Source organism: Mauremys reevesii, linkage group 6 (genome assembly GCF_016161935.1).
Source record: "Mauremys reevesii isolate NIE-2019 linkage group 6, ASM1616193v1, whole genome shotgun sequence".
NCBI classification, from domain to species: Eukaryota; Metazoa; Chordata; order Testudines; family Geoemydidae; genus Mauremys; species Mauremys reevesii.
The window spans coordinates 66,977,427-67,004,204 of NC_052628.1; the positions used below are offsets into that span (position 1 = coordinate 66,977,427).

The 26,778-nt window shown below is 40.1% G+C and overlaps 1 protein-coding gene across 2 annotated transcripts in view; it reads right to left on the reverse strand.

Annotated features, from left to right (window-relative positions):
- The window catches only part of EPB41L4A (erythrocyte membrane protein band 4.1 like 4A), a 201,948-nt gene that overhangs the window by 103,555 nt on the left and 71,615 nt on the right, over positions 1-26,778 (reverse strand). For both annotated transcript variants that reach the window (XM_039544525.1, XM_039544524.1), the window contains exons 3-4: positions 9,269-9,373; positions 952-1,003 (exon numbers count right to left, since the gene is read on the reverse strand). In XM_039544525.1, the coding sequence (XP_039400459.1) occupies positions 952-1,003; positions 9,269-9,373 (157 nt within the window). The remainder of the gene's footprint in view (positions 1-951; positions 1,004-9,268; positions 9,374-26,778) is intronic.

Below are 26,778 nucleotides of genomic sequence, written 5' to 3' on the forward strand. Positions count from 1 at the left end.
ATACCTGCCACCAGGAACTGAGTTTACTACCATGTATAGTCCCACTGACCTCACAGGGCCCGTGAAATATAAGTGTATTTAATTTTTGTACAAAACAAATTGAAAAGCAGCTTCTCCTGACAAGCCTAGAGTTCAGATGTCTGTATTTTCCCTAGAGCAGCTACAAGACTTTCCTGTCTCGCAGATGACAATTTAAAACTCTGCAGGGAAATCTGTGCTAGGTAGTTATGATGATATTATCTGTTGCAAGCAAATCCTGAATGCAGACCGTGGTAGATACACAAAATTGCTGCTCGTCAAATATTTTGTTTTGAAATGTGAATGTCATTGTAATTTGAAATCCTGCACATACAATGCCAGATTTCCAAAAGTAGCCAGCATCCATAAGTCAGTGGGAGATGCTTTTAAAAATCTGACTGTATTATTTGGGATTTTACTATATTCATTATTAATATTTTTACAAAATGTTTCCAATTTTCTATTAACCTTATTAAATAATATTTTAAAGTATGGGATATTTGTCTTTGATATCTAAAGAATGACACCAATACATAATTCATAAAAAAAACTGGTCAAATTTTTGAATATGGACCTAAGAGGCAATATTTTTCCACTTGTAGAAGGAAAATATCATTCACGTCACTTAGCAAGGCAGAGAAATCAAAGCCAGTACAATTCTAAATTATACAAGTAAGAACTATACCATATACCAGTGCTTCTTTTATTCTAAGCAAAGGTTAATCACAGAAACATCCTTAAGTAAGAGAAAGAAATTACATTCAATCAATGTATGTAATTTTGACATGGCTATTAACTGTAATATTTATTACAGCTCAGGAAACTATGAATCTGTCATGCCTCAGAAATCAAGACCCACTACTCTGCACATATGGTGTCCTCTGTCTCTTCATCTTCAAGTAACTGCTTATGAGGTTCAAGTGAAATACATACTGTTTATCAATTCCTTATGTTCTGCAAGGGTCTTTGCAGGATCCAGCCAGTACTGTGAGAATAGATATGAAAATTAGTCATTTACCATGGCAAGCTATTAATGGTTAACTTCAATTTATACATTTATATATTACTGTTTTTCCCCAAAATCAGTATGCGTGAATTACAAACAATTATGTTAACTATTGGGCACAATGAATTTAGGGCCCAATCCAAAGGAAATTCACTTTTTCTTCTATATTGGTAAAACACAGAAGCCTGAGTAATTTGTTGGCGGTGGTTATATGTATTACTATAAAAATCTGAAGTATTGCAGTCTGCAATCTGTAAATGAAAAACTATAACCCAGAGTAGAGAAAAATATTATCTTGACAAGTGTGTTCCTACACATCTTCTCCGAGGAAGGTGTCATAGTAGAGGAATGACACGGTCACTTTCACATTCAGCAATAGCTGTTGAATACTGCCTTACACTCAAGAGTTACAAGAGCCACTATGTCCGTTCAATCAGCTGTACTTTATTACAGATGCTAACTAGGAATCTCAGCTAAAGCTGGCAGTCCTGAGCTTGACTCCTATTGCTCACAGGGCTTGTCCCACCTGGTGCTTTAGTCCACACCTGCTGGGATGGAAACTCTAATAAACACCAGCGTGTCGCACTTAGTGGCCCACGTGCATGTTCATGTAGTACTGTTTGAAATAGGATTACAGTAACAAACACTAGGGAACTTGTAGTGCACGCCAGCAATGTCCACGTAGGCCAGTTATTGCGCAAAACACTGGTGTGCATTCAAATTTACACTCCAGCTGGTGCAGACTACAGAACTATGTACACAAGCTCATATCAACCCTATTCAGTTAAAACTGATAGCTTCAGGAGAATACAGATAACACATCTGACACTATGATAAAACTTCCTAAACAAAATAAGAAATCTTGCAGTGGCTATACCTCAATAACCCTCCAAAAATAGAAACCTTCTTAAGTTTACAGTGAGAGGGAAGAAAAACAAACAAATCACTTGATAAATTTGTTCAAACATCCTATTGGAGCTCCTAGATGGTGTGGCATTGTTTTTTTGTTTGTTTTGTTTTTAAGGAAAAGGGCATAAATAAATTTGGTTACATTTGGTATAACTCCTCCCCTGCTATGGGCCAACAACAGGAACCTTCACCATTGCAGAATAGATTGCTATCACTTGTGCTATAAAACCATGTTCATTAGTAACATGCAAAGGCTGTTATCCTCGAGGGTGTGATGGGCTGCTTGGTCCTTGTGATGAGTCAAGAGAGGCACAAGAGACTTGCCCAGGCCTGGCTCATTTGCTCTATTCTCCCACCCCAAGAATTGGAGGAGTTCCTGCGCCAGGTAGTGATCCCAGAGGGGAATGGGTCACTGGCAGTGCTGGAATTACAAGGATGCTTCGGGGGATGTGACCCCTTAATACTTTTATGGCTACCTCACCTCTATCTTATTCAAAGGCATTGAGCGGATAAACATGTTTTGGCCCTTTACTTCTCACTAACAATTTCTATAAATCGCGTACACATGCGGCCTTGCAGCAATCTTCCATATACCGTGCATATCACCAGCAGTGCCAGTCACAACTTCCTCTACCTCTGGGGCAGGTGCTATGATGGCCATACTGGTGATTCGGGCTCCGCAGCTTCTGGGGGTAGAGGTGAGAGCAGGACCTGGAGAGGCTGGAACAGCCACCATGGCACCTGAGATCAGGCTGGGAGCAGATAGGAAGCAGGGTGGTCAAGTCAGAGCCAGGAGCAGCTACCCCTGGCGAGAGAGACACAAACTGCTTGGACCCCCCTTCCCAGCCTGGAACCAATTGCCCCTCCCCCAGTAGCTCCCCTTGCTCCCCATGCAGAGCACCCACCCTGACTCCCTTTCCTATTCCCGATACCCTGACCTCACACCGTTGCCCCTGACTCACCCTGCTTCCCAGGAAGAAAATCCACCGCCACTTCCCCACTCTGCCCTGCTCCCCAGGCAGAGCGCCCACCCCGACACCCCCTTCCCATCCCAGACATCCCAACTTCCCCTCTCTACTCCACTGTCCCTGACTCTCCCTTGGGTGCGGGTTCAGCACTGGCAGCATGGTGGCTGTGTCACACAGTGGCTCCCTGTGGTGGAAGAGTTTGGCCCCCTGAGATGGGCCCTATCTTCCTGTGGTAGCCGCACCCCTGTGTGTGCCCTCCCTCTTTCTGGACTTGGCCAGGCTCCACCTGGTCTGTTGGGAGCAAGGCAGCCAGTGACCCAAACCCAGTGACCCCCTCAGTCTCCCTCTCACACACATCCACACCAACTGTACATCCTGCAAGATGTTTTGCTTTCATGGAGTTAGGGCATCAATGTAAGGATCTGAGAATAGGGTCAGAGTTAAATCAGAGGCACAGAGAGGGCCTGATTGTGACCTAAGTACAGTTACTCATCCAAGTCTCCTCACTGACACCAATGGTAATACTATGATAAGTAAGAATTTTCAGGATTGGACTCAGGAACAGTAAAATAAAAAAAAATGCAGGGGTCACTTGGGTGTAAATGATGGAGGAATTTGCATCACAAAGGGCCAGATTTTCAAAAAAGATAAAGCAACTAAATAAAATGGACAGACTCCCACTGACTGCTGCTGGGTATTGGGTACAGAGATAATTACCATAAAATTTAAATTCTGATCTGGGCTTTCAATTATGAACAGCCATAACATCTGGGTGTATTCAGACCCAGATTTCATCTGAATCCATATGTAGTTATGAACAATATGTCAAATTGTCAAATAATTTAGGCTTCAGTCACCAAACACCAAAACCCATTCATAGTTGGTTACAAAGGTCCTACTGGCCATCAAGTCTAAGGTCATTCTACACAACAGGAACTATATTGGCATAGCTATTGTGCTGTAGCTATGCTGGCAAAGACCTGTGGAAACACCACCTCAGGTGGGTTGACGGAAGCATTCATCCTTTGACATAGCTGCGTCACTCAGGGGTGTGGATTTTTCATGCCCCGGGCCCACGTAGCTATGTCAACCTAACTTTTAAGTGCAGATCAAGCCTAAATACAGGACTGCTAATATTCTCAGCTTAAAAAAAACAAACCCCAATACCTTCTTTTGAACCACTGGAGGGTTGGAGCATATGCTACTGATTCTTAACTTGGATTTTAATATGTGGCTCCATTATGTATATACATAATACTTAAGCTATTCTAGGTTAAACAGAAGCAAAGCAATAAGGAGAGTGTGCAGTAAATTCCATCTGTGCAGTGCATATTATTTCCTAACTACCTTTCTTTAAATGAATGTAAGAAGTATTTTTTTCAAGTTTAATGCCAGGTTTCTGTGTAGGGTCAAATCTTGGTCAAACGCTCAGAACCTGTTTGAAACAAAACATTAACTAGGTTGAAATTTTTTCATTTGCTGTGGTGTCAATCAATGAAGTGACTGGAATCGGTAGGCTTGTCCCCTGCCAGTCCACAAGGCATCTGGTGCTCTAGTCATGCAGCTCAGATTACTATGAAATTGTAATCTTTGTCTCACATGGGGTCACTGCAATGCTATAGCACACAAATTTTTGTTCTAATTCAGAGATTCAGAGCTTTTAAAGCCAGAAGGGATCACTGCAATCATCTCGTCTAACTTGCTGCATAACACAAGCCCCAGGCTTCATGTCCCATAGCTGTGATTGAACCAGAGCATATCTTTTAGAAACATAATCCAATCTTATTTTAAAATGTCCAGTTATGGAGACTCCAGCAGAATCCTTTATAAATTGTTCCAATGGTTAATTACACTCATTGATAAAAACTGCACTTAGTTCTAGTCTAAATTTGTCTAGCTTCAACTTTCAGCAATTGGCTCAAGTTATACCTTAGTTTGCTGAATTGAAGAGCCTTTTATTACTGAATTTCTGTTCCCCATGTAGTTATTTATAGACTGTGATCAAATCATTTTTTAACTTTCTCTTTGATAAACTACATAGATTGAGCTCTTGGAGTTTCACACTTGAAGTGTGGACACCAGAACTCGCTACAGCATTCCAGGAGCAGTGGCACCAGTGCCAAATACAGAGGTAGTAAAACCTCCCTTCTCCTACTCAATATTCCCCGATATAAACATCCAAGGATTGCATTAGCCCTTCTGGTCACAGTATGACTCCAGGAGCTCATGTTCATCAGATAATCCACCATGATACGCCCCTTAAAAATACTTTTCAGAGTCACTGCTTCCCAGGATAAGAGTCTCCCATCCAGCAAATATGGCCTACATTCTTTGTTCCTAAATGTATGACTTTATATTTGGCAGTATGCAATTCACATTGTTAGCTTGCACCCAGTTTATCAAGCATTCCAGATCATTCAAATGAGGAGAACACTTCTCTAATACATTTTACCATTCTCCTAATTTTCATGTCATCTGCAAACTTTATCAGTAATGATTTTATATCATCTTCCAGGTCCTTGATAAAAATATTAAATGGCATAGGGCCAAGAGCCAATTCCTGCAGGGCGACACTAGAAACACATCTGCTTGCTGAGGATTCTCCATTTACAAATACATTTTGAGACCTATCAGTTAGCCAATTTTTAAGCCATTTAATGTGTGCCCTTCTAATCGTGTATCATTTTAGTTTCTTAATCAAAATGTCATGTGGTACCATGTTAAATGTCTTACAGAAGTCTATTAGACACTATTACTTCTATCAATCCAACAGGATATTAAGTAGTTTGACAAGATCTATTATCCATAAACCAGTGCTGATTGGCACTAATTATATTACTCTCCTTTAATATTTTTATTAATCAAGACCCATATCAGCCTTAGCCTGACATCAATTCTGGGCAAAGTAACAGGTCTACTATTACCTGGATCATCCACTTTACCCTTATTATGTAATAACAAACATTAGCAACTTCCAGCCCTCTGGAACTTCTAGGGTTGCCAATTTTGGTTGGACGTATTCCTGGAGGTTTCATCATATGACGTAATCTTTAATTAAAGATTAATGTTTAATTCCTGGAAACTCCTGGATAGCTGACAATCCTAGGAACTTCCCCAGTGTTAGAAGACTTATTAAACATTAACATTAAAGATCCAGAGAGATCCTTGCTCTTTTAAAGCTCTTGAATGCAAGTTATCTGGACCTGCTGATTTTAAAATGTCTAACTTAAACAGCTACTGTTTAACATCTTCCTTAGTTATTGTTGCAATGGAGAGCATTTCATCATCAACATATGATATAAATAAGACATCTGCCTTTTTCCCCAAGTACAAAACAGCAATATTTACTGAGCAATTCTGCCTTTTCTGCATTATTATTGACGCTTCTACCATTTCCATTTGGCAATGGACCAATACCACTGACAGTGTGCCTTTTGTTCCTGGTAGATTTAAAAATACATATTATCTGTAACTCTTCTGGACATAGAGTTCACCTAGTGTCCTTTTTCTTCCCTTGTCAATTTTCTACCATTCCTAGCTTCTATTTTATATTCATTGCTATCAACTTCTCATTTCTCCATTTGTGTTATATTGAGTTGTTGTTTTTTAAAGCTGCTTTCACTTCCTTCTAAGACAGGCTAGTTCTTTAACCAGCATAGCCTTCTTTTTCAAGCCTGGTCTACACTACTCCTTAAGTTGATATAACTTATGTCACTCAGCAGTGTGAAAAATACACCCCCCAGAGCAATGCAAGTTACATCAATTTAAGCACTGTCCACACTGGTGCTACATTGGTGGGAGACGCTCTGTTGCCGACATAGTTTCCACCTCTCATGGAGGTGGAGTAATTATGCTGACAGAAGAGTGCTCTCCCATCAGCATAGCGCGTCTTCACCAGACGTAGTGCAGCTGTGCCGATGTAGCACTGTAGTGTAGACTTGCCCTCAGTTGTGGTTAATTCAGTGTACCATGACTCATCGGGTTTGAGCTGCTAGCCCCTAAAGCTTCTAAAACCTGGTGGCTCCCCATAAATGCTCCAAGAATGGCTTTCACCATCATGCTGCTCCAATGGTCCCCTCCTGATGACTTATGACCCTTCATTGCTGGAAAGAATCAAGCACTCGAAATTTAGGGAATGCCAGATTTACAGTTATCTGCGCATCCTTAGTTCAGCCCTCTTGTGTGTTTGCATTATGATACAGTCTTCAATTACATGACAGCATGCTACTTTTTCCACTGGATGTCTGTCTTACTCAGTTCATAGGATGGATACACAAGGTGGCAGTTTAAAGGTTGCATGGGTAACCATAAAGGTGGCATTTCCTAATTTTCAAGTGCTTGACTTTGCAAATTAAATAATATTATTTTAACAGAGTTGGTGGTGGAGGGTGTTTTTGTTTGTTTATTTTTATATATGTAAAAATAAAAAATAATGGGAGGAAATAGTTAAACATACCTTTTCAAACCTCAGTAAAAAGATAGGTTTCAAGTTTTAAGAAAAAGTGATTTTGTTGCATGTTTTAAAGTGTGTGTGTGTGTGTGTGTGTTGGATCTTATTTCATCTGAACTGTTTTGCTCATTAAACTGTTAATTAAAGAATACTCTAAAACCCCATCAGATCAGAAGCTAGAATATTCCTTTCTGTTAACAAGAGGCACACATTTTTCTATCAGATATTTATTTTGGAGCGTTTCCCATTAAGTAGAGTTTTCAAATAAATTAGCAAATAGATCCATTTGACATCTGGGGCTCTCAAAATGAGACACTAGAAGACTCAAATGTAGGTCTCTTGCATGGCAGTGCAGAACTAATCACCCCCAACACTCCCATGCCTGTCCCTAGTGTTATACCTTTAACAGGTCTGTGAAAAATTAGAATTTTTTCATTTACTGTTTTATGCAAGGTCTCATTTACTTCATGGAGTTTTTCCTTTATATTGGCCATTCACTGAACAGCATTTCACTATGAATCACAAACTAGCAAAGACATGAGAGCCTGATTTTCCTTCTCACCTACACAGGTTTTATACAGGTGTAACCGTAATGAGCTCACTGGAGTTACTCCTCATTTACACTAGTGTGAGAGAGAAAAATCTGCCCTGATTGTTTTGAGGAGAGCTGATGGGGTTCTGCAATTATTCATTTAACAGAGATTTCCCCTGTCCCTGAAACAGTTGAGGTTACCTGCATTTTTTAAATTCTAAATTAACTAGCTAGTCATTAACTAGAGAGAAAGGCTGGTGGTCTTATTAAGGTGCTCAACTAGGACTCATGACACTTGGGTTCAATTCCTGGCCCTGTTACAGACTCTCTCTGTCATTTAGGACAAGCCGCTTATGCCTCATCTATACTAGAATAACTCCCTTCTACCAGCAATGCCGCTCATACTGGCAAAAAGTTACTATTGCTGGTATAATTTATACCAGTTCCCCGAACGAAATAAGCTATACTGTCAAAATGACTTTTTTTTTGCCAGTATAACTGCATCTACACCAGGGCTTTGGCTGGCATGACTATGTCATTTAGGGGTATGATTTTTTCGCATTCCTCATCAATGCAGTTATTCTGGCAAAACTTTTAAATGTAGACCAGGCCTTAGTCTCTTTGTAAAATGAAGATAATACGAAGGCTCTCTCTTGACTGATCTATTCAGATTGTAAGCTCTTTGGGGGAAGGGCTGTCTCTACTCTGTGTATGTGGAACACCTATCAAAAAGATCACCAGCAACCCCATCTACCTCAAAAAAGAGCCAGTTCATGTGGAGTCCAAAGGTCATTATCATACACCCTTCTTCTCAGGGTATAAGCAGCTACAAGTCAATATATCCTGGCAGCCAAAAGCCTCCTCCAAATAAGTAACATCACTCTAAAACAGTGATCCAGGAAGTGGCCCTGAATTAAACAATTTGTGCCATGCCTGCAAACACTGCTACTATTGCCCCCACCCAACGTTCCCCCAACTCTAGCCAATCCCGGAATTAGTCACAACAGGTTCACTTCCAAACAGAATTCCGATTCAGGGAAATATCACTTGTTTGTTTAGTTTAACAGGAAGAATTCAAATAGTACTTTTTATATACAGCATTTTACTACTGGTCATTTGCAACATCTTTTTAAATTTTATTTTCTGTTGTCTGTTTTAAGTCAATAGCTAAAATTTCGCTAACTTCAGTGAGAACAGAAAAAGGCCCTTTCTACAGAAACACAAAAATAGGTCCTCTCAACAGGCAAATTAAAGAAACTGCTACTGGAAATCTTATTTTTTCATGACATATTGAAGGTATGACAGCCAAGCACACCACTGAGAAAAGTCACCAACAAGGTAAAATTTACAACTGGGAAATCCAATCTGCTGTGTCTTTTACTCACCGTCTGATGACTTCTGTCACAGTAACGCAGTCCAAAGTAATCTATCTCCACAAGGTTTAAGTGACGGAATACGTAGCCCAGGACAACTGACCCTTTCGTTGACTTCTGTGGGAAAGAATTTACAGAGTCTTTTCACAAAAGTGTTCTGTCTTTGTCAGCTATGCACAGTGGTATTCATGCATTCAGTTAGCCTCATCTAAAAGAGGTGGCAGTTTTATTGATTAGAAACAATTCAAGTTGCCTTCAACCAAAGCCTCAGCTACAACTAGAAAAAATTTCAATTTCTTCTTACATACATTTAATCAATTATTTTGTGGACAATATTGAACATTTGGTAATTGTTATAAACATGCTTCCTAAACTATGTTTATGTATGTTAATGTAAGCAGAGTCAGGATGAGATCTACCCTGACATCTGGTGGTACATTATGAGGAGTGGGCAAAGGAATTTTAGGAATGTGCATTTGCATTGGTAAACCCACTCCACTTAGCATAACACACGGCAGCATGGGATGGTTATTTTCACACTGTGGAATCCCCAATTTCTTTGTTATTGGGGCAAGAAGGGGAAAAAAGGGCTGTTACCTTAATTATGTGAATGAGGAACTATGAGACTGTTTTATGACAGAAATGACTCAACCTACATTAAATAGTACTTGCTAGACAAGGAACATGGTTCCAAAACCCAGTGAAGGGAGAGAGGCTGGGGACTGGTGTGTGTACCTGATGGTATGGGCCCCTTTTGAGGGCCTGGAACACCAACTGTACATCCTCCTCTCTCCACTGTTAAAGAGCAGAGCTAATTTTGAATCCTTTAGGAGTCCATCTGGAGGCTGCTGACCTGAATTCACGTTGGGCCAAGGTGGCACTGGGGCTCCTCTACTACAAGTTGAAACCACTAAGAGCTGAAATCACTAAAAGAGCTAAGCTTACTGAGCTGAGATCACTGAGTGGGGGAGCCTGAAGATTGATTGCTAAGCAGCTGGCAGAGCGGAGCCGTCTGCAGCACGTTGGGGCAGCCTGTGGAACAGTGAGCAGTGTGGAGCGGTACGCATGGACGGCTGATGCGGTTCACGGGTTGGCTGGAGGAGCAGCACAGCTGATGGAGTGGAGCCAGTCGTGGTGAAGGCTACAGCAGAACTCCACGGAGAAGCGGGGCAGTCGGCCCTGGCCCACGTAAGGTGTCCCTTAACACCCTGCGTGTGCCCCCCCCCCCATTTCCACCCAGGCTGGGGGGGTAAAACTCTGCAGATAAACTTTTGAACTCTGGGGTGGCACTGACCAGAGACAGAGACTCTTGGGTTGTTGGACTTTGGGGTGATTGGACTTAAGACCCTAAGGGGGAAAGGACAGTGCCAAATATACTTGGAGGTGGGTTTTTTTGCTTATGGCTTGTGTATAGTCCTGTTTGTGGTGTCTCTCCAACGTGATGCCGCATTGTTTCCCTCCTTTATTAAAAGGATTTTGCTACTCTGTGCTTGCGAGTGGGGAAGTATTGCCTCCTAGAGGCGCCCGGGGGGGTGGTAGGTAATTGTCCCAGGTCACTGGGTGGGGGCTCGAGCCGGTTTTGCATTGTGTTATTGAAACGGAACCCCTGGATACTGAACCCGGCCCTTGTTGCTGCCAACTCAGAGGGGCAGAAGGGTTACATTAATAAAGCTATGAGTTTTCTTAGACATCTGTATTCATGGCAAAAATCTGTTCTCTGATCCACATGACAGATTTCAGTTCTAAGATCTTGTGCTCCCTTCAAGCGTGGATTTCTCAGTCAAGCTCTGCCACTGCATATCTAAAGAAAATGTTGCCCTTAATGTGTAAATTATGAACCATAAGGTGCTCTATTATTCTGTGTGAAGAAGGCTTCTTTTTGTTCCTTTTATTTAAAAATATTTTTAAAAGTACAGATGGGCCCAATCCAACATTCTGAATCTAAATAACCCCATTGTGTTCTGGAGTGTTGTTGCATCATTTAAGGTCTACACTAATATTTAAACACAATATTAGGGAGGTGGCTCAAATTGCTGCTTCATTGTTGTGGTGTTGGCGTGGTAGATGCTCATTGATATTTAAAGGCCTTTTATTTACATGCTGTCTCATACCTAGTGCGGAAGATCTCGAATTACTGATTGGTCAGATGTGCAACACCAGCAGCAATCTGTCCAGAAAGACTGGGGCTAGCTAAATGAGATTCTCTCTCTTTTGAAATATGGTGGGGTTTGGTTTTGAATGAGGAAATTTGGATCTGGGAGACAGGAGGGGACATTTCTGGGATAAGGTGAGACAATGCTAAAACTATTAAAAGAACTGACTGTATATATTTATTATTTCTATATTACCAGGTTTAATATTTTAATAAAATTAGGGCTGTCAACCAATTAAAAAAATTAATTGTGATTAATCGAATTGTTAAACAATAATTTAATACCATTTATTTAAATATTTGTGGATGTTTTCTACGTTTTCAAATATATTGATTTCAATTACAACACAGAATACAAAGTGTACAGTGTTCACTTTATATTTATTTTTATTACAAATATTTCTGCTGTAAAAAACAAAAGAAATAGTATTTTTCAATTCACTTCATACAAGTACTGTAATGCAATCTCTTTATCATGAAAGTTGACCTTACAAATGTAGAATTATGTACAAACCCCCCCTACATTCAAAAATAAAACCATATCAAATTTTAGAGCCTACAAGTCCACTCAGTCCTACTTCTTGTTCAGCCAATCACTCAGACAAACAAGTTTGTTTACATTTGCAGGAGATAATGCTGTCTGCTTCTTGTTTACAAGGTCACCTAAAAGTGAAAACAGGTATTTGAATGGCACTGTTGTAGCCAGCGTTGCAAGATAATTACATGCCAGATGTGCTAAAGATTCATATGTCCCTTCATCTTCAACCACCATTCCAGAGGACATGCGTCCATGCTGGTGACAGGTTCTGCTCAATAACGATCCAAAGCAGTGCAGACCGACGCATGTTCACTTTCATCACCTGAGTCAGATGCCACCAGCAGAAGGCTGATTTTCTTTTTTGGTGGCTTGGGTTCTGTAGGTTCCGCAACAGAGTGTTGCTCTTTTAAAACTTCTGAAAGCTCCACACCTTGTCCCTCTCAGATTTTGGAAGGCATTTAGATTCTTAAACCTTGGGATGAGTGCTGTAGCTATCTTTAGAAATCTTACATTGCTACCTTCTTTGCGTTTTGTCAAATCTGCGTGAAAGAGTTCTTAAAACGAACAACATGTACTGGGTCATCACCTGAGATTGCTGTAACACGAAATGTATGGCAGAATGTGGGTAAAACAGAGTAGGAGACATATAATTCTCCCCCAAGGAGTTCACTCAAAATGTAATTAACACATTTTTTTTTTAACAAGTGTCATCAGTACGGAAGCACGTCCTCTGGAATGGTGGCCGAAGCATGAAGGAGCATATGAATGTTTAGTATATCTGGCACATAAATACCTTGCAATACCGGCTACAAAAGTGCCATGCAAATGCCTGCTCTCACTTTCAGGTGACATTGTAAATAAGAAGTGGACAGCATTATCTCTTCTAAATGTAAACAAACTTGTTTGTCTTAGTGATTGGCTGAATAAGAAGTAGGATTGAGTGGACTTGTAGGCTCTAAAGTTTTACATTGTTTTGTTTTTGAGTGCAGCTATGTAAAAAAAATCTACATTTGTAAATTTCACTTTCACGATAAAGAGATTGCATTACAGTACTTGTTTGCGGTGAATACTATTTCTTTCATCATTTTTACAGTGCAAATATTTGTAATATAAACAATAATACAAAAGTGAGCACTGGACACTTTGTATTCTGTGTTGTAATTTAAATCAGTATATTTGAAAATGTAGAAAAACTTCCAAAAATATTTAATAAATTTCAATCGGTATTCTATTATTTAACAGTGCAATCAAAACCGCAATTAATCACAATTAATTTTTGTAATCTCAATTACTTTTTTTTGAGTTAATCGCGTGAGTTAACTGTGATTAATTGACAGCCCTAAATAAAATACATCCAGGAAAATATGACAAATTAGTGAAAACGGGGTTTTAGTCACCTGTTCTATCTAAACATTTTCCCTAAATGATACTGATCCATGGCAAGTACACCATTCTTCTCCTACTTGTGCACAAAAGACAGTTCCTTGCACAACTATTTAAAATGCAAACACTAAACAACACACACAATCAAGCCTTCAGGTCTGAAATCTTTGAAGCCAATGCCAAGTTATAACTGGACCTCAGGAACTGGCCCTTTCTGCTTTCATCCCAAATATTTCTTTATAATGAAAAGTCTGAGAGACATAAAGGAACAACTAAAAACAAAATCAGTTTAAAAAAAAATACTCAATCTCATCCTTACTTGAAATTGCAGATTAATTTGATAATAGCCTGCCTTTCATCAGCTTTGCTTCTGAGTACAGCTGGTAGAATATTGAAGAAACAGTGTTCATAAACATACATTCATTCATTTTCAAGATGGCTTTTCAGTTTGACCATGTTTTGTTCAGTATTCCTATACATTTAGTCATTCAATCAGGGACTAGCGACAATACAATGTGACTTCGGTGACTAATCAAACACTAGAACTAAAGAATACCAATTAGTAAAAGCAAACATTTCACTAATGACTCATAGGCTGATTTTTTCCAGACTATTTAGCAAATACAAATATAAATAAACTGATTTTGATTTATGATGATAGATAGATAGATTTTCCTAAACCAAGATCAGTTCTGAAAAATGCACAGTAGGAAAAGGGCAAAATTTATTGGATAATACCTTCACAAGGAATAATTATAACCACTCAATTAACTGTAGCTGTGTCAGTGCCAGGATATCAGAGAGGCAAGGTGGGCGTGGTAATATCTTTGACTGGAGGAACTTCTGTTGGTGAAAGGGACAAACTCAAGCTCTGTGTAAGCTTGCAACTTTGTCTCTCACAACAACAGAAGTTGGCCAACCAAAGATACTACCTCATCCGCCTTATCTATCAACTTACTAGAGACAAGTAAGTAGAATCATATTCTCTCTCAGGATGTACAGTAAAATTCAGTGACTAGCCATTTTGGACAGCTTATTAAAAACTGGCCTATCAATATAACAATGTGTACAGAAAATCATGAAGTATAAAGAATGTTTAAAGGACAAATTATTGAATTAAATTGAAATACATTAAATCCTATTGCCCTTGTCTTGGATAAAGTGCATAAATATAGTTATCCTGATGTCACATTCAGCAGTGTAAAATAGGAGTAACTCCACTATGTAAGTGGAGGGGTTGACAGCTGTAGAACTGATGTGAATTAAGAATCAGGCTCAGTGGCTATATTCCTATTGAAATATATGGAATAAGGTTCAAGAAGGATTGCAGACAGAAAAACGTAAAAATTAGATTAAATTGCAGGCAGCAAGGAAACAAATTGAAGAAGCAATTATTCTACCTCCTTTTCTTTCTGATAGTGTCAGTTCTTATTCAAAGTAGTGGTATAGATGTCAACTAGAAGAGGTAGATGCTATCTCATTATCTGTATTTCATACCAGACAAAATTATCTTGATAGCTGAAAGTTTGATGATGATGATGATGATTTATTTATACTGTGGTACTTCTTAGGGACCCCAGCAGTAGACCAGAACCCAGTTGTGCTAGGCATTGTACAAACATAACAAAAAGACAGACCCTGTTCTGATGATCTTACAAATGATTCAATTTGGAACTGAACCATTGCAAAAGTTCAAACTCGGTACTGAAGTTATAAAAGGTACAGAGCTGCTGTACAGCAGGCAGGGCCGGTGCTACCATTAAGGCGAACTAGGCAGTTGCCTAGGGCGCCAAGATTTGGGGGTGCCAAAAAGCGGTGCCCCCAATTTTTTTTTTACAGTAGTTCCTCCCCAAGCGCGCGGTCGCTGCTCCACTTCTCCCGCCTCCCAGGCTTGCAGCACCAATCAGCTGTTTGGCGCCGCAAGCCTGGGAGGAGAATTAGAGCGGGGGCGGCATGCTCGAGGAGGACGCGGAGCAGAGGTGAGCTGGGGTGGGGAGGTACCGCACGGCTCCCCAGGGGAGGGAGCTGCCACGAGGGGGGCGCCTCAAGGCGGAAGGGGGGGCAGGGAGCTGCCGCAGGGCTGAGGGTGGGGGGTGCAAGGTGGAAGTTTCGCCTAGGGTGTGAAACTTCCTTGCACCGGCCCTGACAGCAGGAAATCCATACAGGCACAGTTTGTTGAGCTTGTAAACCAGCTTTTGACTAAAACAGCCTCTTCAACAAGCATGTAGAGAATAGTTCCTTCGTGGACTGTTGGGAGAAACTGGGGGTCCTTGAAAGATGAGCTTAGAGGCTGTCACAATGCATCTGGTTCTTTTGAGCCTTATAGATTTATTTCAGTGTTTGTAGGATTTTGATAACTGTTTTGTTTGGCCTGTAATTTGACACTACAGCAAGTGATATGAATGACACCAAAAGAGTAAGCCATCAGCAAAGATACAGTCATCATTTTAGATTCATAACATCGCCTGAAAAAAAGATATGGTTAATCTATGGAGCCTGGTCCACACTGGAAGATATTATTGATTCTGGACCAACTGAGATATGAGTCTACATAGGTCTTGAGAGAGTCTAATGTGGTGTAACTTATACCTTCTCCTGCACTCTTACACTAGTTTGGAGTCCCTGGCTATGATCTCTATTGGAGCAGAGCTGAGTTCAGCACAGGAATGGGGACAGGGGCAGCCAAAGGCAGCTTTACACTACCCTTCACCTCCTAGATTCAAGGGCCAATGCAGTTCCAGGGTTATGTTTAAATGTTCGACACCTGACTTGGCTGAAATGGCAGGCTCCAATACTTTCCATTTTACAGATAAACAGTAATGATATGTAATAATCTATCCACTATATCTGAGTTGCAATGCTAAACTGAGGGAGGACATAAATAGCCACTAATTTATACTATCATTATATGGTTCAGTTAACATTCCTCCCCATCACAGTATTTATGTTGACATGTCATGACATAACACTGCATAAAGCTGCCCTAGCTGCACTGATTGAGAGTTCTCCTCCCCTATCCACTAGGTGGAGATGGGGAATCATTCCCCAGGATCTGCAGGACAGGGTCTGCATGAAGGATGCTCAGTGTACACATTTCCTTCTTCCAAGATGAGGTGGGGCAGAAGCCTTAGTAGCACTGTCCTGCTGCACCACTTTGGATCCTGCATCAAACCCTTCGTGTTTTCAAGGATGAGCATATAGGGAGTAGTCAGCAGGGGGACTGGGGGTGAACCAGGGAATGTACAGCAACCCATCATCCTGTGCTTGGAGCATCAAGCTAGCTTTTCTCAGTCCCACAGTCTCAAAAGTAATAAAGGTTCTGCAGGCCAAATCAGACCTTCAGTGGCACCTGCGCAACACCATTTTCTATAAACTATGCCCTCAGTGTACCCTGTCTTCAGTGAGTTGCACAAGTATAAGTGACTGGCTCTGTAGTTGGAATTTAGCAAAGCAATTCTGTTGCTGATGCACCAGAACGAAGAGAGACCAGCTACAGTGATCTCTCAGCTGTGCCAGCACTGCAGAGCTAACAAATGTAAAAAGCAGCACAAACACATTTTTGTCATTAGTTGGCAGGTATGGCCCACAATACACCCAGTACCAGCTCTGTTGTGAAAGAAGACGCCACTTTTACATAAACACTTTTCAGAACAAAACCATATTTTAAGTGCACTCTCTTAATTGCAACAAAAATTCAGACTGAATGAGCTTTTCAAACCTTTGTCTGTCAATCCTCAAAAAGAATAGCACTGAAGACATCTTAGTGAAATCACGAAGACAAAGTCAGGGAAGCATATGTTGATTTGTGAATCAGGAGTTGCATATGAATTGTATTACTAGTAGTTAGCATTACCCACTCTTGTTATTTTATCATGAGTCTCACAATATATTGTTTTTCTTAAAACGTCAATTCCTGGTGTCAAGTGATTATGTGATAATCTCAGTTTTCATTCAAACAAAGTAAGTTTCTAGCCCCCAGGGTTTAAGAGGAAATCTTAAAAATATGAAGTGCTAAAGCCTTAGCAACCAGAACATAATAAAAAGAATCCAAAATGTTTTTTTTAAATTGCACGATATTTTAAGTCAATCTCATGATATTTTGAGGCCAGACTTGTGATTTTTTAATGCCTGAGGTTGGCAATATACAGAGTAGCTGAGAGAGGCACATGGCCTTGTGATCTAAACCGAGCAGCCTCAGTAGCATTATAGCACCTCATGCTAAACTTAGTTTGTAGGGAATGCTACCATGCAGCCCACTTTACAAAATGTGAGGCAATAGCTGTCGCTGATAAAATTGTCAGTGCAACAGTTCTGGAGCACAAAACTCTATCAGGGAGTGCCAGCAGGATTACACCCATGGTGTACGAAACTGCAAAAATTATACAATCTACCTTCCATTACGATCAGACTTGCTAGAGGCCTGCATTCTTAGAGGGAAACTCACAGTAGCACAAGTTTATTTGAAAATACCATCGGCAATGCTTTCAAGATAAAACAAAGAACTGTTCAAATGAGTCATAACACTTTGCTTTATATTTTAGCAAAATGACTTTATAAACCAGAAAGGCAGGTTTCTACTGGCTAAACAAAATGACAAGTGGAACATTCAGAAAAGACCTGATTTTATTTTTTAAGAAAAGGAAATTGCTCCTTTAAAAATACAATAAAATATTATATTTTAATACATTCACATTCCTGCGCTTTTGGGAATTCACTACATTTTCACATCGGACATTGTTTATTGGCTCTAGAGAGGTTGTTGTTGCTGGGGTTTTTTGTTTTGTTTTATTTACTCAGTGGTACTAGCAAAGTCAGACCAAGCATCCAAATCAGCAAAACAAATGATTATACTGTGTCTGCCTGTGCAGTGGACTAGGTATCTCTGGGGACGGAGCAGGCAAGAGCAGGGAACAGAAAAGAATCTTCTCTCTCAGGCCAAGCAATAACGACAGAGTCTCTCTCCAGAAGCTACTTCAGCCCAGTGCCCGCCCCTCTCACTCCAGATACAGTATAGCTAACCCCAAGCACTCAAAAATAATAAGTCAGACCCCAAAAGCTCATAATGCAGTTTTAAGAATTATGAGAGTTAAAATAAATTTTAAAACTTCAATCACTTCTTTTTTGATCAGCCGTCTGGTTTTTTCATTGTTGAGCCTGTCAGAAATTCACACCTCCTATTTAGTTAACCCTCTCATAGAACTCTGTTCACACACTGCTGCACAACAATAGGAAGAAATACAGTCACTTTTTTTCTGACATTGAACAAGGAACTTTATTACAATAACAGAAACAGTTTCTCAAAAGCTCTCCCTCTCTGTTCCGCCCCCCCCCCCCCCGGCACTGTGGAGCTTCTGCCTAGAATCTTTCCCTCTTCCCAACCTTAGAAACAACACACATATCCTAACATGAACTCCCTCTACCTGTGCAAAAGTGAGCTAAAGTAGCATAGAATCAAGGCCCTTGATGGTCTTTACCTTTATAGGCAGAGCCACTTTCCCCAGAGGCTGATAACCAGCCAAGTCTCAATTTGCACAGTGCATGTTCAAGCAGAGATCTTTAAATTAACACTGTTTAATATTTACAAATATTCACCTAAATAAATAAGTAGGCCTTAATTTGCAGGGTACATGTTCAAAGAGAGAAGCACTTTAATAATGTTTAATATTTACAGACATTCCCCAAGCCAATCACATAGCACAAATAAATACTTATAGAAACTGTGACAGATTTTTGTTACCAATTTGCCTGAGGCGTCAGGTGATCAGGCTGAGGCCACAGGATTGTTGGGGAGGAGATGATGAAACACACCAAGGATCTAAGTTTTAAAGCTTTATTAATAAAATAATAAAATAACAGCGGTGAGTGTTCGGACTGCTCCCATGTCAAGAAAGGAAGCAAGAAAGCATTAGTACCCCAGCCCTAACCCACTTTCATACTCACACATGCTTTGCCCAAGGCTGGCCAAGCCTGGGTGTAACATAAGAAGAGCAGGAAGGGTGGATGGGAGTTCTGTCCTAGGCCCAGGTAGTCCGAGGTCTGCTGTTGATCTCCAAATTGCTCCAGCTTTTAGGAGGGTTTTTAAGTCCAGGGTTTCTTCAGGGGTGTTTTGTTCCGTGACCTTTGTTCCTGGTGCTCTTTGTACCAGTCCAAACCGGCTTTCTGTGGTCTCCTTAACTTTTTCAAAACACACCGGCCCCAAACACACTGTCAAAACTTTGTTTTCCCCATGTTGGCCTTCGCTGTCTTGTTTATTTTAGTATCAGAGGGGTAGCCGTGTTAGTCTGGATCTGTAAAAGCAGCAAAGAATCCTGTGGCACCTTATAGACCTACAGACGTTTTGGAGCATGAGCTTTCATGGGTGAATACCCACTTCGTCGGATGCCACTTGCATCCGACGAAGTGGGTATTCACCCATGAAAGCTCATGCTCCAAAACGTCTGTTAGTCTATAAGGTGCCACAGGATTCTTTGCTGCTTGTTTATTTTAAGCTGCCTCCATTCAGCTAAATCCTTCTTTTTTACAACTAATCACAAAAAAAAAAAAACCTAAGCCCCTCTCTTTCTTAAGAAACAACCAAAAATTAAATATATGCTATGGCCTTAAGCTGGCTAAAGTTAGCATCTTATTATTAAACTAAGCTAGCTAGCTACAATGTTAAATTAACCTGTTCTCTGTTCTCTTCCTTCTTCTCCCTCTGGCCTCTCACAACCTGAAAAAAAATCTTCCATTCCACACTCACTCACACCTTTAACCCTTCCCAAAATGCCCTACAATGCTTGCAACAATATTAACAATATACAATGCTAATCTGCCTTCCCCCAAAAAAAACTTTTAAAAAAGAGCCATTAAGGTGTAACAAAACTAGAGAGTTTAACATAAGTGAACATAGCATTAGAATCTCCCAAATCCATTCCTCTTTCACTCTTAATTCCCAGACAACCAACATGCCAACCTGCTTTCAATTTCTCTGCCACTGAGCACTCTTCAGGAAGAAGTGATAGGGTGCATACACCTCTCCATTTCAAACATTTTTTTTCCAAGGGAGAACTTCATGCTCACATAGCTCTTGCCTTATCCACTGGATTTTTATCCAGGTTCAGGCACTGATTTTAAAAATAAATTTGTAATGGTTTCTGCAAGTGCAGGTTAAACACGTTCTGCCAGGTCATGGTGGATTAGGCAAAATGATTTTTAAAAAGTGTTGGAAAATGTTACTAAACTGACTATTTTTGAATAGTATCAGAGGGGTAGCTGTGTTAGTCTGGATCTGTAAAAGCAGCAAAGAGTCTTGTGGCACCTTATAGACTAACAGACGTTTGGGAGCATGAGCTTTCGTGGGTGAATTGGGCATTCACTCACGAAAGCTCATGCTCCCATACGTCTGTTAGTCTATAAGGTGCCACAAGACTCTTTGCTATTTTTGAATAGTTTTGACTGTTTCCCATTTATCTGTATTAGCAAAAAATATTTTAAAAGCCATTTTAAAAGCAATTTCTTAATATCAAATAAAACTCTAATAGCAGGGAGGCCTCTGTGATGTTAGAAGCTGTTCATTAGCCACCCCCTTTCACACCTATTGTCTAGAGATGCTCTTTGAAGTTTGTTCACAGGTAGATGTGAACAGATCTCGCTCTGCTCTGAGCATCTCTTGTGATAAGATAAATATTTGACTCTCGCTAACTGGAAACTGCTTTCACGAAGCAATGGGTGTCTTTCCTGGACAGTGATGAGCTTGCTGCAGATAAAAATACTCATAATGTGCATACTCCCTTTAGTATTTTCACATGTGAACTATAAAATCTGCCTCTGATCTGAAAGTTCAGAAATCCTATGATTCTGGGTCATCTTATTTTGAATAGTCTTGCACAAGCTTTATAAAGCATAAAGCTAAATGGTTATAGAAGCCAACAGTTTCCTACCTGCATATCTCCCCAGTATTTTTCCCAAATTTGTGACCCATATGTTCCACCAACTCCTTTTTAGACTTAATAGTTACCATAATCTGGTTCAAATCATTCTTCAGAACAGTGTTCCTTTTGTAATTCAGGTTAGTAACACGAGATACATAAACTGAACAAAACACCATTGAACCAGAGTCTCCTATAAGTATGTGCAACTAATGATGTGTGTTTCTTTAGTAAATCAGGAGGTTAACACACTTGCATGGATACACACTTGTGTGAGACACCCCCCCCCAAAAAAAGAGTGAAAGGCCAGTGATGGACAACATCCAAATTATATTGTGTGTAAATAACTAAATTAATGGAGTGGAGAAACAACTGGGCTTCAGAAATGTATTTTTTTTAAAAAAATGCTTTGAAATTGATCTCTAAAAGAGAAACAAACATTTTGTAAATTAGGTAATATAGTAGAAATTAATTTTATGGACAGGATTTCACATAATCTGAATTTATTCAAGAATTTTTTTACTGGGATATTAACTAATACTAAAATTATGCAGCTTGTGAGCTTCAGAGCAACCAAGGTTACATCTGTGTGTATGACAGACCAATTAAATGGTCTTATAATGCTATTTGCCTTGATACAAATAACAGCTGCTGTGTATAGTGGGAAAATGCCAGCTATCAATTATGGGGGCATTTGCTACATATTTTGGAGGTTACCTTACTGCATGCTGAAATATATTACAGGAAGTTACAGAGGTACAGGATAGAATATGACAGCCTCCCAGTCTGAGAGATAATAGTGGTGTCCATTATTAACTATTCTATTCCTGATAAAGTACCAGCTTTAAAAAAACTAAGTAAAAAATTATGTTACCATGTACAGTGAAGAGTTTGGGCTTTAGATTATTTTTTCGTGAGAGTTTTAAAAGAAAACTCTGTAGGCTAAGTAATGTTGTTTGTGCTAAGGCAGAAATGAAGATATTGGCACATTTTACTTTGACAGCAGAATCCTCTGTATTTACTATATTAAGTATCAACATATTAGAGATAAATAAGAAGCTTTTGAGAAAGACAAGCAGTGCTCGAGTTTGAAGGAGTTTGATGTTTGCTGATTTTCCACAGAGGTATTGGAAACGATTCCACACACTTTTAGTAAAACTATAAAAACTGGATATTCTACAGCAGCAAGAGGCAAAGAGCAGCACTACAATACACAATAGGGTACAGTAACTCCTTGCTTAACGTTGTAGTTATGTTCCTGAAAAATGCGACTTTAAGTGAAATGATGTTAAACAAATCCAATTTCCCCATAAGAATTAATGTAAATAGGGGGAGTTAGGTTCCAGGGAAATTTTATATATTATAAACTAGTCTACTAGACAGACAGACAGATAGATAGAGTATACGTTTTAAAGAAACAATTTAATACTGTTCACAGCGATGATGATTGTGAAGCTTGGTTGAGGTGGCGAAGTCAGAGGGTGGACGAGGGAATGCCTTACTGTTAAATGATGGACTAGCACTCGGCTGAGCCCTCAGCCTCTCCATCCCCCGCTGTCCCGCCCACCCTGTGAGGCTTGGGGTGGGGCATGAACAACCAGCCCCCACCACCACTTCTCTGACTCTTCAACACCCTCTGTCCCCAGCTCACCAGGTATGGATCAGCCCTGCCTGTGCCACCCTCCGAACCACTTCGTTCTGGGGCCAGCCTCAGTCTGTGTCCCCAACACCAGACCAGCCCCTGGTCAGGCCTGCTGAGCAGCGCAGACTCTCTCCCTGCTCCCAGCATGACCCCTCCTCTTTCCCTCCACTGGGCCTAGGGAGTTGCCCTGTTCCCTCTCCTGACAGAGCTGGGGGAGTAGCCCCACCTTCCTGAGTGAGTCTGGGGAGGAAACTTGACCCCGGTGGATTGAGCAGTCTGGGAGGGCTCAGAGTTAATCAATCGTATATCTATGCAGAAGTCCCAATTATCCCTTCTCCTACCCATTACCACCACTAAGACAGAAGACTTGGGGAGGTGGGAATGGCTATTGAAAGAGAATTGATTATTGCCTTGTTGTGGGTCCCACCATGCCAGAACTAGTCACTGGAGGGAACTTTAGGAAGGGTCATGTGAGGGGAGGGATTTCTGTGGTTTGAGTATTGGCCTGCTAAACCCAGGGATGTGAGTTCAATCTTTGAGGGGGATATTTAGGGATCTGGAGCAAAAATCTGTCTGGGGATTGGTCCTGCTTTGAGCAGATGGCTGGACTAGATGACCTCCTGAGGTCCCTTCCAATCCTAATATTCTATTAACTTAATTTATTCAAAATGAATATGAAAAACAGATCCCTTACCATCCTGACAATACTAAATACAGGCTCTTACTCTCTCAGAATTTTAGAAATTTTAAATACTGTTTGTATTCAGGATTTTTAGGGGTGCTCTATACAGTCATGTACAGAAAACAGAGTTAATTCCCCAAGCCTGGTTTCTTCATAGTTCACCAGAGCCATCACACTTAGCCTGCCTCTGCAAACTTTCCTCCCTCTTCCCCAATGTAGACTCTCCATTAAGTTACCACCCTGGCCCAAGACTCAGGCCAGGCAAGATTCAGTCCAGCACCAGCAATAGAGATTCTATACCTAAAATGCTATACATTTGAAGTTTGTAACGTCAGAAACAGGAGCTATAGACTATTGGGAAGAGGAGATTTCCAGATGGCCAGAAAAATGACATTTTGATGAAAAACAGAAACATTTTCAATTTCATTCTTCACTGATATAATGGCTCTCATGAAGGAACCAAGCTAATAGCTTCAGAAAACTGAATTAGTTGAAGGGTCTGGGCAGTTTTGTTGAATAATAAAGGCGAAACTCAATGAAGTAATGATAAATAAACAGAACTCTTGTGTCTTAATTTAAAAGTTCAAAAGTAGGCTAAGACCAAAACACTATGAGAATGTGCGGGAGAAATCTGGAGTTTGTAGAGACTGTTATTCTCTAGGTAGCGCAACCCATAGAAATATGAGGAAAATAGAGCTTCATTTTTAAAAGGGAGCATTACTGTATATTTAGTCCGCAAAGGTTAGTACATATTTTTCTGCAACATTATGTGGAAAATTCATTTGTTTTCCAAAAAATTATTGTGCCAAATTTGGAGAATAAATTAAATCATTAAACTTTGAAGCAGAGGGATTTTAGACCTGCCACAAGTGCAAAACAGTGCAGCCTTAACAATAGAGTTGCTACCAACACAATTCAAATCTATATCTACTAAAGCACAGTTCAAGTCAACCCCAAATCCCCTGGTTTCATTTCATTTAGTAAGTATCTGCAAAGTCTATGCCTCTAAAAGGATACAATTTACATTATTACAGTACAGAACTTGTAATTCTACGGGATACAGAAGAGCTTCAGGATGTTTGTGGTTTGAAAGGCTTATTTCACTGACAGAATTCCCTTTTTCTTGCCTGCATCACCAGTTTCACAGAAACAAAAGGGACCCTTTGTCTCCCAGACAAAATTAACTCTATCTTTGTCATAATCATCTACTCCACAGAAAGGGTTCCACTGTACCACTGTTCTTCTGATTACTTTTCCTTAAGGAATTCCTGTAACATCTCTTGATGTTTAAGTGAATCTGGAATCTTCTTTTAATATCCTTCTCAAACAAATTTGTGATTGTCTTTACTGAAGATCCCAGATTGTTTCTTGTGTGGGAGGACTCCCCAGAAGTCTTGTACTTTTCTCTTATATTTGCACAGATCTGGTTTTGAAGCTTTTCAATTTGCTATTCTAACACCATCTTTTTTTTCCCCCGACTGTGGTCCCAAAACCATTTTGCCAGATGTTGCTATTATGCCAGTATAAATCCAAAGCAACTCGACTGATATCAACAAAATTACTCCAGATTTATTGTCCCTCTATATAATTTAATAGTTATTTTGTAACAATTTATCCTCTCCTGCAGTTTCTCAAGTTGAGCGAAGTCTAAACTTTTAGATTTGTTCACTTGGGCTATGTTCCTAATTTTGTCTTTATCAAAGTATGTGTGGGTTACACACCCTCATATTTATCTCATAACTTGTCCATTAAACTTTTGTTTCTATTCCTGGTTTCCTATGTGGAAAACGCACATTGGGTATATGCACAAGGGAGCTGAACTAGGGATGTACAGGCAACCTTAATTCTGGCATTTCCTAACTTTCATATGCTTGATTTGTCAGCCTGAACATTCTTTTAACATAGCTTTCAGGATGTAATTTATGGAGCACTCTAAGTGTACTGCACATTGTGAACTTAAAACACATGTTAAAGACAAGATCCCTGCCTTCAGGAGCTTGCAATCTAAAGATATCATACTTTGGCTAACTAATTTTAAATGCCAGACTGTGCAAGGAGAATGTCAGTAAGGAGATCAACACTGAAAGGCTTTGAGAAAGAAAAGGGTCCTAAGGAAAAAATTGAAAAAGGCGAGAGAAGAAATTGCACTTTGATGAACAAGAAGTGGAAGACTTTCCACACATAAGGGTACCTGATGAAAGAATAACGGTGCAGTTCCAATCATGAAAGAAGGCATGAAGCCATGAATGAGAGAAGGCGACAAAGGGAGCAATTAGGAGAGAGGATGGATGGGGTAAGCATGGGAGGAAGTTCAAGTAGCAATATAAGCAGGAAATAGTTGTGTAATCGTGAAGGTAAAATGTGGAGCTTGAATTGGGCAGGAAGACAGCATGAAATCAAGGAGTGGTGTGATGCATTTGGAACAGTGACAGAGTAGGATGACTTCATTCATCATCAGTGTTTTGGATGTACTGGGGACATGGAGAAGAGGTGAAATATGGGGAAGACTACAGAGGAGTAGAAGTGTAGGATTACCAAGGTATGGATAAGGATTTAGCAGAAAGAATTGATTTAAGCAATGGAAAAAGAAGTAATAAAGCTTAGAGCCTGAACATGAGGGTGGGAGAGGGGAGAAAAAGAGCAAGAAGTTGACAATGACATCCAGGTTGAGAGGTTAGGTGACGAGGAGAGCAAAATGAAACTGAATCAGGACTAGGGAGAGTGAGAAGGTTTGTATTTTGTTCTTGGAGTCTTACTCTTCCATGCAAGCAAGTTTCTGCTTGTATCTTCAGCTGAGACATTACAGCCAATCATCCTAGTACAGAACTATGAAAATGGAGGGTTAGCAAGGTCCAAACAGAGCTAGTGCTCATTTATTGCTCCCCTTTTCTTCTCCCCTCACACCCCACCCAAACAACAACTCTTTTCCAATCAATAATTGTAGCCAACTTCTGCCTACCTAGAACAGGAAGACATTAAAATCGTTGATACTACACTAGAGAGATGAGGTATTACTAAAACACCAACCTACACTGATAAAAAGAGTCAACCCACTACCACTTTATATGATTACACACACACAAATTACATTAAAAGAACATTATTAAAGGTTCAGCATCAAGCACTCAAGAAATGCCCAAATTCAGGTTGCTTGTGCAACTCTAATTCAGCTCCCTTGTGCATGTGTGATCATGTAATTGAACACTTTTTTCTACAAG